Raw genomic sequence first — 13,873 nt, 5'->3', positions numbered from 1 at the left:
GCTTGTCCTTGGCATGTATGTTCTGTCCACTAGACAAAGTTTTGAGAGAGTAATGCATTATTGAGACCATCTGGACTTGATACATGACAACCTCATTAATGCTTTTATATAAACTTTTAAGATTTGGGGAGTGTGTGTGAAGATCTTCCTGTCTTGTGGATGCCCAAGACATGCCTGGAATGTAAGTTCCCTTGCATATTAAGCCTGTCCCCCACCAATTTGGAGTGGTTTGCCTCTTTCTTGTGGCTCTCCTTGCTTTGAATCTGTGGGGACCAGTTTCGAATTTCACTTGAGGAACTTCCCAGGGTGTGAACCAACAAAGGTAATTTGTATTTTCTCTAGAGGGGAAAAAAATGAAAAGAAAATACTACCACTTATTTAAATTAAAAGGCTGAAATTTAAAATATACATATACGTTATGTGTATATGAAATGCTTTTTCTTATTACATACAACTTCTCATTTTCCTGCTTTTCTCTAGAATTATGTGCATTTGTGAGCCAGGTTACCATGGATCTCTCTGTGAATTGGATATGAATGAATGTGAAATCTCACCTTGTCTAGATGGAGAAGATTGTGTCAGCGGAACTGGTGGATACAACTGCCTCTGTGCTCCTGGTTATACAGGTAAACCTCTATCTGCCCTGTCTGTATCCACATATGGCTATCTGTAAACAATGGGGATCTTATATTTATTCTCCAAAACCTGAATCAACCTGACACATGCAGGTAGCACAGGAAGTGCAAGAGACTTTAGTAAAAGAAATTAGTAAAAACAAAAATTATGCTTTTTTAGTGTATCATTTGCTAACAACTAAGAAATATATGAATAATATTTCAAGGTATTTTACACATTTATGATTTTTGAATTGAGATGTATCTGAATTATATTTCTATTTTTATAATACAGAGAAGTATCAGTGCACGAATAAACTAAGAAATAATACTATCATATCAATTACACAAATGTCATCTAAAAATATAGTAAGGTTAGCTCTTTTAAATATACTTATATGCCAGAAATCAAGGAACCATTGTGAACTTAAACTTCTAGCAGAAAAATATGATTTGTCTTAATATCAATTATTCCACAACACAAATGCTATCCAAATATAAAGACAATAGTCATCAAGGAACTAAGGAAAGAAAAAACATATTAGCCTTCTAAACTTTGGCTGAGAAACTTTATGAAATACAAAAAGCTATATTATTTTTATTACCAATATTAATTATGTGAATCCAGAAAAAATGTATTGAAATCTCAAGTTCCAATTTATTAATGTCTGATTTCTATACCACTGGGATCTCTTGGGTTCCTTTCCTGAGGGAAACTAATTAAGTGTATCTAATATTACATTCTATTCTCTCAGGCATAAAATACACTAGAAAAATAGAAATAAGATTGGAAAGCAAACTGATAAAAAAATTAGAGGTATTTCTATTGGATAAGTGATCAAAAGGCAAGAAAAAGTTAAGTGACATGAGCAAAGAATACACAGGTACTTTCCTAAGGAATCCTGATGGCGTCAGAGAAGGTTACATTGGTAACAATTGTTATATGCACAGAAGTTTCTGCTTAAATTTAAAAAAAAAGGCTTGGGGCGCCTGGGTGGCGCAGTCGGTTAAGCGTCCGACTTCAGCCAGGTCACGATCTCGCGGTCCGTGGGTTCGAGCCCCGCGTCGGGCTCTGGGCTGATAGCTCAGAGCCTGGAGCCTGTTTCCGATTCTGTGTCTCCCTCTCTCTCTGCCCCTCCCCCGTTCATGCTCTGTCTCTCTCTGTCCCCAAAATAAATAAACGTTGAAAAAAAAATTAAAAAAAAAAAAAAAAAGGCTTAAACTCATATCTACAGATTTTATTACATAAGGAAGAGGCATTAAATTTTGACTATAAAATAGGATCCTTTCTAAATGCCATGTCACTCATCAGATCCCAAATTATTAGAATTTTTATTTGGGACCATAGATACCACCCGGCAATATCATTTGCCATGCCATTGTTTTCTGCTGCTTACTGCTTGTAACAGTGTTAAAATAAGAAATGACACACTGAGTTCAATGTGAGTGAGAAACACATTTTGTAAAATTATTTGATGTAACACATTGTTCTGATATTTTAAATTCATTGTAAAATTTGAAGGTTTAGCATTTTTTTCACAACCTCTCTATTTTTATTGAAAGCTGATGTGCTCAGTGTTGTTTCAAAATTTAATATTGGGGGCACCTGGGTGGCTCAGCGGGTTGAGCATCCCACTCTTGATTTTGGCTCAGGTGATGATCCCAGGGTCCTGAGATCAAGCCCTGTATAGGGTCCACACAGGGAGTGGAGACTGCTTGAGATTCTCTTCTCTCTCTCTCCCTCTCCCTCTCTCTCTCCCTCCCTCTCTCCCCCCACCTGCCCCTTTCCCTGGTCATGTATGTGTGCTCTTTATCTCTCCAAAAAAACAAACAAAAACAACAACAACAACAACAGCAACAAAATAAGATTGATTTGCCAATTAGACACCACAGTGGAAAAGTTGAGTACACAGTCAGCTGTATGAGATAGTCTAGAATGAAAACATAAATTGTGAGAGTCTTCAGATACAACTATAATACTAGATAAGATCACGCAAAAGTGAATGAGAGAAGAGGACTAAGGACTGAGCCCAGGAGCACTGTAATATTTAGCAGTCCATGAGAGGAAGAAGAATCAATACAGGAAATTGAAAAGAGGAGTCAAAGATACAGGAAGAAAAGCAAAGGAAGATGAAGTGCAGAAAGCCATGTAAATTCTTTCAAGTAGAGAAAATGATCAACATTGTCGAATGTTACTATTAGGTCACATAAAATAAGGACTAAGTACTGAGCATTGGAGAAGCAGTGGCAATGTCATTGGTGACGTTATCAAGGAAGCAGGATGGTTGGAGTGGAGGGTGCAAAAGTCTATTTGAAGTGGATTTAAGAGATAATGTGAGAAAATTAGATTGCTGAGAGTGAACATGCAAAATTTATTAAAGGAGGGTTTGCACTTTTTAAGATGGAAGCAAGAAATGGGACAGTAGCTTGAGGAGGGAGAGAGATTTAAAATAAAAGTTTTTTCTCACATACTTAAAAAATAACTGACTGCTATGTGGAGAATAGACTGCAGAGTTTCAATAGAAGCAGAGAGACAAATCAGAAGGCTTTGGAATTACAGTTGACCTTGAACAAGGGTTAGGGGCACCAACCCCCATGCAGTCAAAAATCCATGTATAATTTTTGACTCTCCCAAAACATTACTAATAGCCTACTGTTGACTGGAAGTCTTACCAATAACATAAACTGTTGGTTAACATGCATTTTGTGTATCACATGCATTATATACTGTATTTTTACAATAAAGTAAGCTAGAGAAAAGAAAATTATCAAGAAAATCAAAAAGAAAATACACTTATAATACTGTACTTTTTAAAAATATCCATGCATAAGTGGACCCATGCATTTTAAAACCATGCTGTTCAAGGGTCAGCTGTAGTTTAAGTGATAGATTAGATCATAGTAGAGATGGTGAGACATGCCTATATGTAGCATATTATGCATGCTCAAAATATTAATGAATAGATGAATATTAATAATATACAAATATTAAGGTTACCACTCAACAAATCATTGATTAATCAAACTATGTTCCCTTTCTATCTTTGAAGAAAAATTATTTAACTCCCTCTCACTGATTCATTGGGTTCTGAAACACTTTTTATTTACTTTTACTTTGGGGACTCAAGCTGTTCTGGAATGATGCTCTCATAAATATACATCAACGAGGCATACACCACGTAATTGGTTAGTGGGAAGGCCACTTATGATTCCTTGGGCTTCCATTCAATCTCTAAATCTGACTTTGGCCTCTTTTCCAAGGAAAATTTAAATGTCTAACTCAGGAAATTATGCTTGTGTTGGGGTTAATTATTGTAGGCTTCTCATATGAAAAGAAATGAGCTTTCTTCTTAATTTCAAGATTTATTGGAAAGTTACAAATACCCACCTTACTTGCCATTGTAAAAGTGGATTTTCATACCTGGTTCGATGGATTAGTACGAGCCCTCAGATGAATTTACTATGGAGTAATTGGGGGTAGTCCAAGTGTCTCTGTTAGGCACAGTCATTTCTGAGATGATTTAGCTGTCATTTCAGGGCAGGTGTATCAGAGACTGGCAGCTTGCTACATGGCTTCCTGGAAGGGTGGGAGGATTAAATTCTCAGACTTCTACTAGATAGCTATGACCATAAAAAGAAGTCATTCATATTTACTCTCTCCCTAATATAGATATATCTGAGAGAGATTATAACCTGATATACCCCAAATGATATTAATTGCTATGGTGAAAGATTGTGTAGGAAAATGATTACATGGGGCTGGAATAAGGTTAGGGGTTGTGGAGGCAAATTTAAACACAGCAGTTAGGGAAGGCCATGGAAAGACTGATTTTATTTAAGATTGACATACCATTTGGTACACACATCCATATTGTATAGATAAAGTGGTAGATTGAGAGACAGTAAGACATCAAGAACCAAAAGGACACTTAATAACCTATGAAGATGAGAATATTTCTCTAATAACAGGTTTTTATATTTTTATATAACTGGACCATTAAGGGAAGAGGTTAAAACAACAAAGAAGTTTTTATATTTCAAGAGGATATTAGAATATTCATAGTGTGTATATATAAAATTATATTTAAAAAATCATTATCACATCACAAATCAAGTAAGAGAAACACTTAAAATTTTAGTTGTAGTTGGCAGTCTAGCTAGTGTCTGCGAACTAGGAAAAAAAATAGGAACTGCACAAGGACTAATCTAATTTTAAATTTTCAAAGATTTGCATATTTCTCAGAATGCTTTCATTTCCATACCTGTGTGTAATGTGAACCCTGTCTTAGCAATGATTTAACCCAAAGTAGGGTGAGGAGTGGGGCGATGATATTTTAGGGCAAATATAGAAAATATAACAAACCTGTGCTCAGAAGCAACTTCTTTCAGTATTTTAAAATATTTCTTCTGGTTTTGGGGCACCTGGGTGGCTCAGTCACTTAAGCGTCGACCTCAGCTCAGGTCATGATCTCAGGGTTCGTGAGTTTGAGCCCCACGTGGGTTCTGTGCTGACAGCCCAGAACCTGAAGCCTGCTTCATATTATGTCTCCCTCTCTCTCTGCCCCTCCTCTGCTCCCACTCTATCTCACTCTCAAAAATAAACAAACATTAAAAGATTATTTTTATCTTAAAATATTTCTTATGATTTTTACTTTCATATGTCCTTTTTTTTAGTTTATTTATTTATTTTGAGAGAGTGAGAGAGCACACACATGCAGGTGAGGGAGGGACAGAGAGAGAGGAAGAGAGAATCCTAATCTGTCTCCATGCTGTCAGTTCAGAGCCCAACTAGGGGCTTGATCATGAACCGTGAAACCATGACCTGGGCCAAAATCAAGAGCCAGAATCTAAACCAACTGAGCCACCCAGGCAGCCTTACTTGCATATTTCTATATAGTATATTTATACTACTATTTCTTTATTTTTTTCCAATTTTTTACATTATCTAAATAGTTTTTCCTATAGAAAATAAAGATTTTGCTGTGTTATCACCATTTCTATTAACCAATTTATACATGTTTTTCCCACTACTTTCTCCCAAAATGGTTATATCTAAAATCTTATTAGGAATTAATATTATTATTAATATTACTATAATATTACTATAACTATATCAGTTTTCCTTTTTTATTTTCATTTTATTTTTACTGATTTTGATAGACATATTTTCCAATACCTTTATTATATTGTTAAAATCATTTGCCTCTCACTTTTAATTTCCAAAAGCTTTCTTCATGTCTAATGTTTTTAGGTCATCCTGTAATTTTTGTTGCTAAGAAGTATTCTCTTTTCTCTATAATAGTATATATAGGGTTTCAATTATTTTATCCTTTGCATTACCTTAATTTGCAAATTTCATTTTTTTCCTCTGTGTATGTTTTCTTTTTTTCCATGTATCTCTTTATTTAGAGGTGTGTGTGTTTATGTGTTTTTAAAATCAGATACTCCCTGAGTATCAGCTAATATCTCAGAGAGAACCAGTAAAATGTTAATTGAATATTCTGAGTGAATGAAAAGCGCTCAACTGGGGACTTTTGTACTGTGTGTGAACATAAATACCACATATTTTATTGAAAAAATCTGAAATGTCATTACTGATGGGATTTTCCCTTTCACTGGCTTTCCTGGAAAGGCAGGTAAAGAAAATGGAGATACAGATGGGATTATTAGCAGGGAAAGATGACACGATTTTGATAAGCCAGAATCTTAGAGCCAGTTAGATAGGTCTGTTTGTTAGAAACAGCCAACACATTTTTAGGAGAACAATATTTAATAGTCAACTTTTTTTTTTTCCTAATTGCTTAAAATTATTACTTCAAATCTCTAGTGAATATATAATGTAAAAATTGTGTGTTAGTGGAACTTTGGGAAAATAAACAGACCAATAAGGTCTCTAGCACAAGGCAAAGTGGTACAAAAAGAGGACAGAATAGAACTCCTGGGTGGTCCAGTCAGTTGAGCGTCAGACTTTGGCTCAGGTAATGATTTTGGGGCTCATGAGTTCGAACACCGCCTTGGGCTCTGTGCTGACAGCTCAGAACCCTGTCTTTCTCTGTCTCTCAAAAATAAATAAACATTGGGGCGCCTGGGTGGCTCAGTCGGTTAAGCGTCCAACTTCAGCTCAGGTCATGATCTCGCAGTCTGTGAGTTCAAGCCCCGCGTCAGGCTCTGGGCTGATGGCTCAGAGCCTGGAGCCTGTTTCAGATTCTGTGTCTCCCTCTCTCTGACCCTCCCCCGTTCATGCTCTGTCTTTCTCTGTCTCAAAAATAAATAAACATTAAAAAATTTTAAAAATAATAATAAAATAAATAAACATTAAAAAAAAAAAAAGAGGACAGAAGTCATTGGAGGAAAGGAGCAAAGTATTGGATAAGAGGTTGGCATAGCCTAGCTGAAGAAGTAAGTGGGAAACTCACAAGTCTTTCAAGAAATCTTGCTCATTAAGACCACTTCCAGACCATGTTTGCCACTTCCTCCACCAAGTCCTAATCTCCCCTGTCCCAGTCTAAATTCTATGGCTCACAGTTATAATCACTGCTTCATTTACTTCCATTATCCTACCTCTCTCCCATTCCATAATACTCACATTAAAAAACCTCACCTCTGATGTTAATCCCAACTTTCCGTATATTTTTCACTCACATGGATTGTATAGGCCAGGAGAAACACACACACACACACTTAGTGTTCTTCCCTTCTAAAGCGTGGACCTTAAGGAAGCCCTGGGTGTAGCATGACAATGTGCCTTATCTCTAATCAATTCAGTTTCCCAGTATCCTACCTATTATTTCTAGTTCTCTCTTCTCTTTTTAAATACCCATCACCCTTCCTCTACTTAAATTTCAACTTATAACTCTGTCTCATATTCCTGAGAAAATACAAGTGATCAGAAAAGATTTTTTTTTTTGATGTTTATTTATTTTTGGGAGACAGAGAGAGTGACAGAGTGCGAGCAAGGCAGAGAGAGGGAGACAAAGAATCTGAAGCAGGCTCCAGGCTCTGAGCTGTCAGCACAGAGCCGGACATGGGGCTCCAACTCACAAACTGCCATTCTGTGTGAATTTTCACTCATACACTGCATTTTTCCATTTTTCTCCATTCCTGTCCAAAATTAACCCTTCCCCCGGCAATTTGATTCTGTCCTTTATCACTTACTATTAAAGGATATTCATCCTGCAATTACTGTCTGTAACATAAATTATTCTCTCCATACTGTCACTACTACTAGCATGTAAATGTTAATATTTACCTCTTTCTCATCTTTTATATCTCTGTTAAACTAATACTAATTTCTTTTTAAATGTTTATTTTTTAGTGAAAAATTATTTTTATTAATAATATGCCAAAAATTTTGAAGAAGTGGTCTCATCTCAACACGTTTTTGTTTGTTTGTTTCTTTTGCTCTTCATCAGCTTTTTTTTTAATATGAAATTTATTGTCATATTGGTTTCCATACAGCAACCAGTGCTCATCCCAACAGGTGACCTCCTCAATGCCCATCACCCACTTTCCCCTCCTCCCACGCCCCATCAACCTTCAGTTTATTTTCAGTTTTTAAGACTCTCTTATGGTTTGTTTCCCTCCTTCTCTAACTTTCTTTTTTTCTTTTCCCTTCCCCTCCCCCATGGTCTTGTGTTAGGTTTCTCAGGATCCACATAAGAGTGAAACCATGGTATCTGTCTTTCTCTGTATGACTTATTTCATTAGGCATAACACTCTCCAGTTCCATCCATGTTGCTACAAAAGGCCAGATTTCATTCTTTCTCATTGCCACATAGTATTCCATTGTGTATATAAACCACAATTTCTTTATCCATTCATCAGTTGATGGACATTTAGGCTCTTTCCATAATTTGGCTATTGTTAAAAGTGCTGCTATAAACATTGGGGTACAAGTGCCCCTATGCATCAACACTCCTATATCCCTTGGGTAAATTCCAAGCAGTGCTATTGCTGGGTCATAGAGTAGATCTATTTTTAATTTTTTGAGGAACTTCCACACTGTTTTCCAGAGTGGCTGCACCAGTTTGCATTCCCACCAACAGTGCAAGAGAGTTCCCATTTCTCCACATCCTCTCCAGCATCTATAGTCTCCTGTTTTCTTCATTTTAGCCACTCTGACCAGCATGAGGTGATATCTGAGTGTGGTTTTGATTTGTATTTCCCGGATGAGGGGTGACATTGAGCATCTTTTCATGTGCCTGTTGGCCATCCAGATGTCTTCTTTACAAAAGTGTCTATTCATGTTTTCTGCCCATTTCTTCACTGGATTACTTGTTTTTCGGGTGTGGAGTTTGGTGAGCTCTTTATAGATTTTGGATACTAGCCCTTTGTCCGATATGTCATTTGCAAATATCTTTTCCCATTCCGTTGGTTGCCTTTTAGTTTTGTTGGTTGTTTCCTTTGCTGTGCAGAAGCTTTTTATCTTCATGAGGTCCCAGTAGTTCATTTTTGCTTTTAATTCCCTTGCCTTTGGAGATGTGTCAAATCAGAAATTGCTGTGGCTGAGGTCAGAGAGGTCTTTTCCTGCTTTCTTCTCTAGGGTTTTGATGGTTTCCTGTCTTACATTCAGGTCCTTTATCCATTTTGAGTTTATTTTTGTGAATGGTGCGAGAAAGTGGTCTAGTTTCAACCTTCTGCATGTTGCTGTCCAGTTCTCCCAGCACCATTTGTTAAAGAGGCTGTCTTTTTTCATTGGATATTCTTTCCTGCTTTGCCAAAGTTTAATTGGCCATACTTTTGTGCTTAGGAATTTGTCTATTTCTTCCAGGTTGTCCAGTTTGTTGGCATATAATTTTTCATAGTTTTCCCTGATGATTGCTTGTATTTCTGAGGGATTGGTTGTAATAATTCCATTTTCATTCATGATTTTATCTATTTGGGTCCTCTTCCTTTTCTTTTTGAGAAGCCTGGCTAGAAGTTTCTTAATTTTATTTTTTCATAAAACCAACTCCTGGTTTCATTGATATCCTCCACTTTTTTTTTAGATTCTATATTATTTCTGCTCTGATCTTTATTATTTCTCTTCTTCTGCTGGGTTTGGGGTGTCTTTGGTGTTCTGCTTCAATTTCCTTTAGATGTGCTGTTAGATTTTGTATTTGGGATTTTTCTTGTTTCTTGAGATAGGCCTGGATTGCAATGTATTTTCCTCTCAGGACTGCCTTCCCTGTATCCCAAAGCATTTGGATGGTTGTGTTTTCATTTTCATTTCTTTCCATATATTTTTAAATTTCTTCTCTAATTGCCTGGTTGACCCATTCATTCTTTAGTAGGGTGTTCTTTAACCTCCATGCTTTTGGAGGTTTTCCAAACTTTTTCCTGTGGTTGATTTCAAGCTTCATAGCATTGTGGTCTGAAAGTATGCATGGTATGATCTCAATTCTGTTATACTTATGAAGGGCTGTTTTGTGACCCACTATGTGATCTACCTTGGACCGTGTTCCATGTGCACTCGAGAAGAAAGTCTATTCTGTTGCTTTGGGATGCAGAGCTCTAAATATATCTGTCAAGTCCATCTGATCCAATGTATCATTCAGGGCCCTTATTTCTTTATTGATCCTATGTCTAGATGATCTATCCATTGTTGTAAGAGGGGTATTACAGTCTCCTGTAATTACCGTATTCTTATCAATAAGGTTGCTTATGTTTGTGAGTAATTGTTTTATATATTCGGGGGAACCCATATTCAGCGCATTGACATTTATAATTGTTAGCTCTTCCTGATGGATAGACCCTGTAATCATTATATAATGCCCTTCTTCATCTCTTGTTACCCTTTAATTTAAAGTCTAGTTTGTCTGATACAAGTATGGCTACTCCAGCTTTCTTTTGACTTTCACTAGCATGATAGATAGTTCTCCATCCCCTCACTTTCAATCCTAAGTGTCCTCAGCTCTAAAATGAGTGTCTTGTAGATAGCAAATAGATGGGTCTTGTTTTTTTATCCATTCTGATACCCTACGTCTTTTGGTTGGAGCATTAGTCCATTTACATTCAGTGTTATTATAGAAAGATATGGGTTTAGAGTCATCGTGATATATGTGAGTTTCATGCTTGTAGTGGTGTCTCTGGTATTTTGTGGTCCTTGCAACATTTCACTCACAGAATCCCCCTTAGGATCTCTTGTAGGGCTGGTTTAGTGGTGATGAATTCCTTCGCTTTTTGTTTGTTTGGGAAAACCTTTATCTCTCTTTGTATTCTGAATGACAGACTTGCTGGCTAAAGGATTCTTGACTGCATATTTTTTCTGTTCATCACATTGAAGATTTCCTGCCACTCCTTTCGGCCTGCCAAGTTTCAGTAGATAGGTCTGCTACTACACTTTTGTGTCTACCTTTGTATGTTAAGGCCCATTTATCCCTACCTGTTTCAATATTCTCTCTTTATCCTTGTGTTTTGCCAGTTTCACTGTGATATGTTGTGCAGAAGATCGATTCAAGTTACGTCTGAAGGGAGTTCTCTTTGCCTCTTGGATTTCAACGCCTATTTCTTTCCCCAGATCAGGGAAGTTCTCAGCTATGATTTGTTCAAGTACACCTTCAGCCCCTTTTTCTCTCTCTTCTTCTTCTGGAAATCTGGTGATACAGATATTGTTCTGTTTGATTGCATCACTTAGTTCTCTAATTCTCCCCTAGTACTCCTGGATTTTTTTCTCTCTCTGTTTTCAGCTTCCTCTTTTTCCATAATTTTATCTTCTAATTCACCTGTTGTCTCTTTTGCCTCTTCAATCTGCACTGTAGATGCCTCCATTTTATTTTGCACCTCATTTATAGCATTTTTAGCTCCTCATTTTGCACCTCATTTATAGCATTTTTTAGCTTCTCATGACTATTTCTTAGTCCCTTGGTATCTGTAGCAATAGATTGTCTGCTGTCCTCTGTACCTTTTTCAAGCCCAGCGATTAATTTTATGACTATTATTCTAAATTCTTGTTCCATTATATTGCTTAAATCGGTTTTGATCAATTTGTTAGCTGTTGCTACTTCCTGGAGTTTCTTCTGAAGATAATTTTCCATTTCCTCATTTTGGGTAGTCCCTGCAGTAGCCTCAAACTGCAGGGCACTTCCCCTGTGCTGTCTGGAGTAACTTGTGTTGGTGGGCAGGGCCACAGTCAGACCAAATGTCTGCCCCCACTGCTGGGGCCGCAGTCAGGCTGGTGTGTACCTTATTTCCCCTCTTGCAGAGGCAGAACTCACTGTGGAGTGGTGTGGTCCCTGTCTGGTCTACTTGCACACTGCCAGGCTTGTGGTGCTGCTTTGATGGGATCTGGCCAAGGGCGAATTAGCTGGGGTGGATCTGCAAGGTGCACAGGGGCAGGAGGGGTAGGCCGAGGTAGCTTTGCCTTAGGTGGTCCCCTGAGGGAGGGGCCCTGCAGCAGCAGGAGGGAGGCAGGCCCATCAGAGGGGTGGATCCATAGAAGCACAGCTTTGAGCATTTGTGTGGTGCAGGCAAGTTTGGTAAGGGGAAGTGATTCCCTTTGGAATTTCGGCTGGGGGATATGAGAGAGAAATGGCACTTGCCAATGCCTTTGTTCCCCCGCTGTGGAGCTGAGCTCTGTCCTCCAGGGCTCAACAACTCTCCTTCCTGGCGTCCTCTTGCCCTCCCCACTCTCCGAGAGCAGAGCTGTTGAGTTTTAACATTCCAGATGTTAAGTCCCACTGGCTGTCAGAACTCACGGAGTCTGGCTCCTCCACTTTTGCATGCCAGACTTTGGGGGCTCTGCCTTGCCTGCAGTGCTGCCCCTCCACCTCCCCAGCTCCTTCCCGCCAGTCCGTGTAGCATGCACCACCTCTCCGCCCTTTCTACCCTCTTCCGTGGCCCTCTCATCTATGCTGGCTTCGGAGAGTCTGTTCTGCTAATCTTCTGGCAGTTTTCTGGGTGACTTAGGCAGATGTGGGTGGAATCTAAGCAATCAGCAGGACCAGGTGAGCCCAGCATCCTCCTAAGCCTCCATCTTATTCTCTCCTCTCCAATGTTTATTTATTTTTGAGAGAGAGAAAGAACGTGAGGTCAGGGGAGTGCCAGAGAGAAAGAAAGACAGGATCTGAAGCAGACTCTGCACTATCAGCACAGAGCCTGAAGCAGGCCTCGAACCTAAGAACCATGACGTCATGACCTGAGCCAAAGTCAATGCTTAACCAAATGAGCACCGAGGCATCCCTCATTTCTCTCTTTTTAAAACAGTATTATCAAATCTGTTGTCTATATTGAATGTCTATTTCCTTACTTCTCTTTCTTTTTCAAGCCCATTCCCTAATAATGCTTTTAATCCTAAGACTAAAATCAAACTCTTCTTGTTGTAGGTACAAATTAGCTCCATATTGTAAGATTCAAATACAAATTATTTTTCCTCATGTTAGTCATATTATCAGTAGCATTTTATCCATTCTTTTTACAAAAACACTTTCTAATTTTGGACTACATGTTTCTGCCATCACTAATGTTTTCATTGTTTCCTTTGGTGGATCCTATAACTGTTTAAAATTTCATTTTTGCTCTCCCTTCATTAGATATATTTGGTAAGTGATTTCATCCATGATTTTGTTTGTTTAAATACCATACATATATTGAAAATTACTGAAAATTACTGAATTTGTTTCATGAGTTCTGGCTTCTCCCCTGAACTCCCAACTCTTATATTCAAATAATGACTGAACATTTCCACTTGGATGTTCATAAAACATCTCAAATTGATTTCCCAGTTCTAAGGATTTATCTCTGCTCTGCAGCGGTATTTTCCACCTCAGTGAATGGCATCATTGTTCACCAATTTCTCAGGCCAAAATCATGGAGTTATTCTTGACTGTTTATACTTCACCATGAAGTCCATCAGCACATCTTGGCTGATCTTCAAAATATATTTTAATTCAACTAGGTCTTACAATCTGTATTACAATCACTCTCATCCAAGCTAGCATCATCTCTTGCCTAGACTATAATATCTTAACTTATTTTTGTCTTTCACTCTTTTTGCATTAAAATATATCCCTCAGCCAGCACCCCGAGGGATCATTAAATATACATATAATCACTGCACTCCCAGGCTAAAATCCTCCAGTGCTTCTTATAATACTTTGTAGGTGGCACATACTCTTTGCTTTGGCCTGTAAACCCTATATGAGGTATCAGGCTGGTCCCTGGCTCCCTCTCTGATTTCATTTCCTACTACATTCTCCCTCACTCCCCCAGTTAACCTACTGTTCTGTCTGGGTACAAATCATGTCCCTCAGATATGAGCATAGTTTTTCTCCTTCATTTCA

At 38.0% G+C, this 13,873-nt stretch overlaps 1 protein-coding gene and 1 long non-coding RNA gene across 2 annotated transcripts in view; one reads left to right on the top strand and one right to left on the bottom strand.

Annotated features, from left to right (window-relative positions):
• LOC123609907 (protein eyes shut homolog) overlaps window positions 1-13,873 on the top strand; it is a 212,204-nt gene that overhangs the window by 130,483 nt on the left and 67,848 nt on the right. The window contains exon 8 of the mRNA XM_045500917.1: window positions 481-626. Coding sequence (XP_045356873.1) covers window positions 481-626 — 146 coding nt within the window. The remainder of the gene's footprint in view (window positions 1-480; window positions 627-13,873) is intronic.
• LOC123608568 lies at window positions 11,295-11,464 on the bottom strand. The gene is made up of 2 exons (XR_006717307.1): window positions 11,411-11,464; window positions 11,295-11,375 (listed from the first exon to the last, which is right to left on the bottom strand). It is a non-coding gene; the product is annotated as an uncharacterized LOC123608568 (long non-coding RNA).

The sequence above is a fragment of the Leopardus geoffroyi genome, chromosome B2 (assembly GCF_018350155.1).
Source record: "Leopardus geoffroyi isolate Oge1 chromosome B2, O.geoffroyi_Oge1_pat1.0, whole genome shotgun sequence".
NCBI lineage: Eukaryota > Metazoa > Chordata > Mammalia > Carnivora > Felidae > Leopardus > Leopardus geoffroyi.
This window is presented reverse-complemented; position numbering and strand designations above follow the sequence as displayed.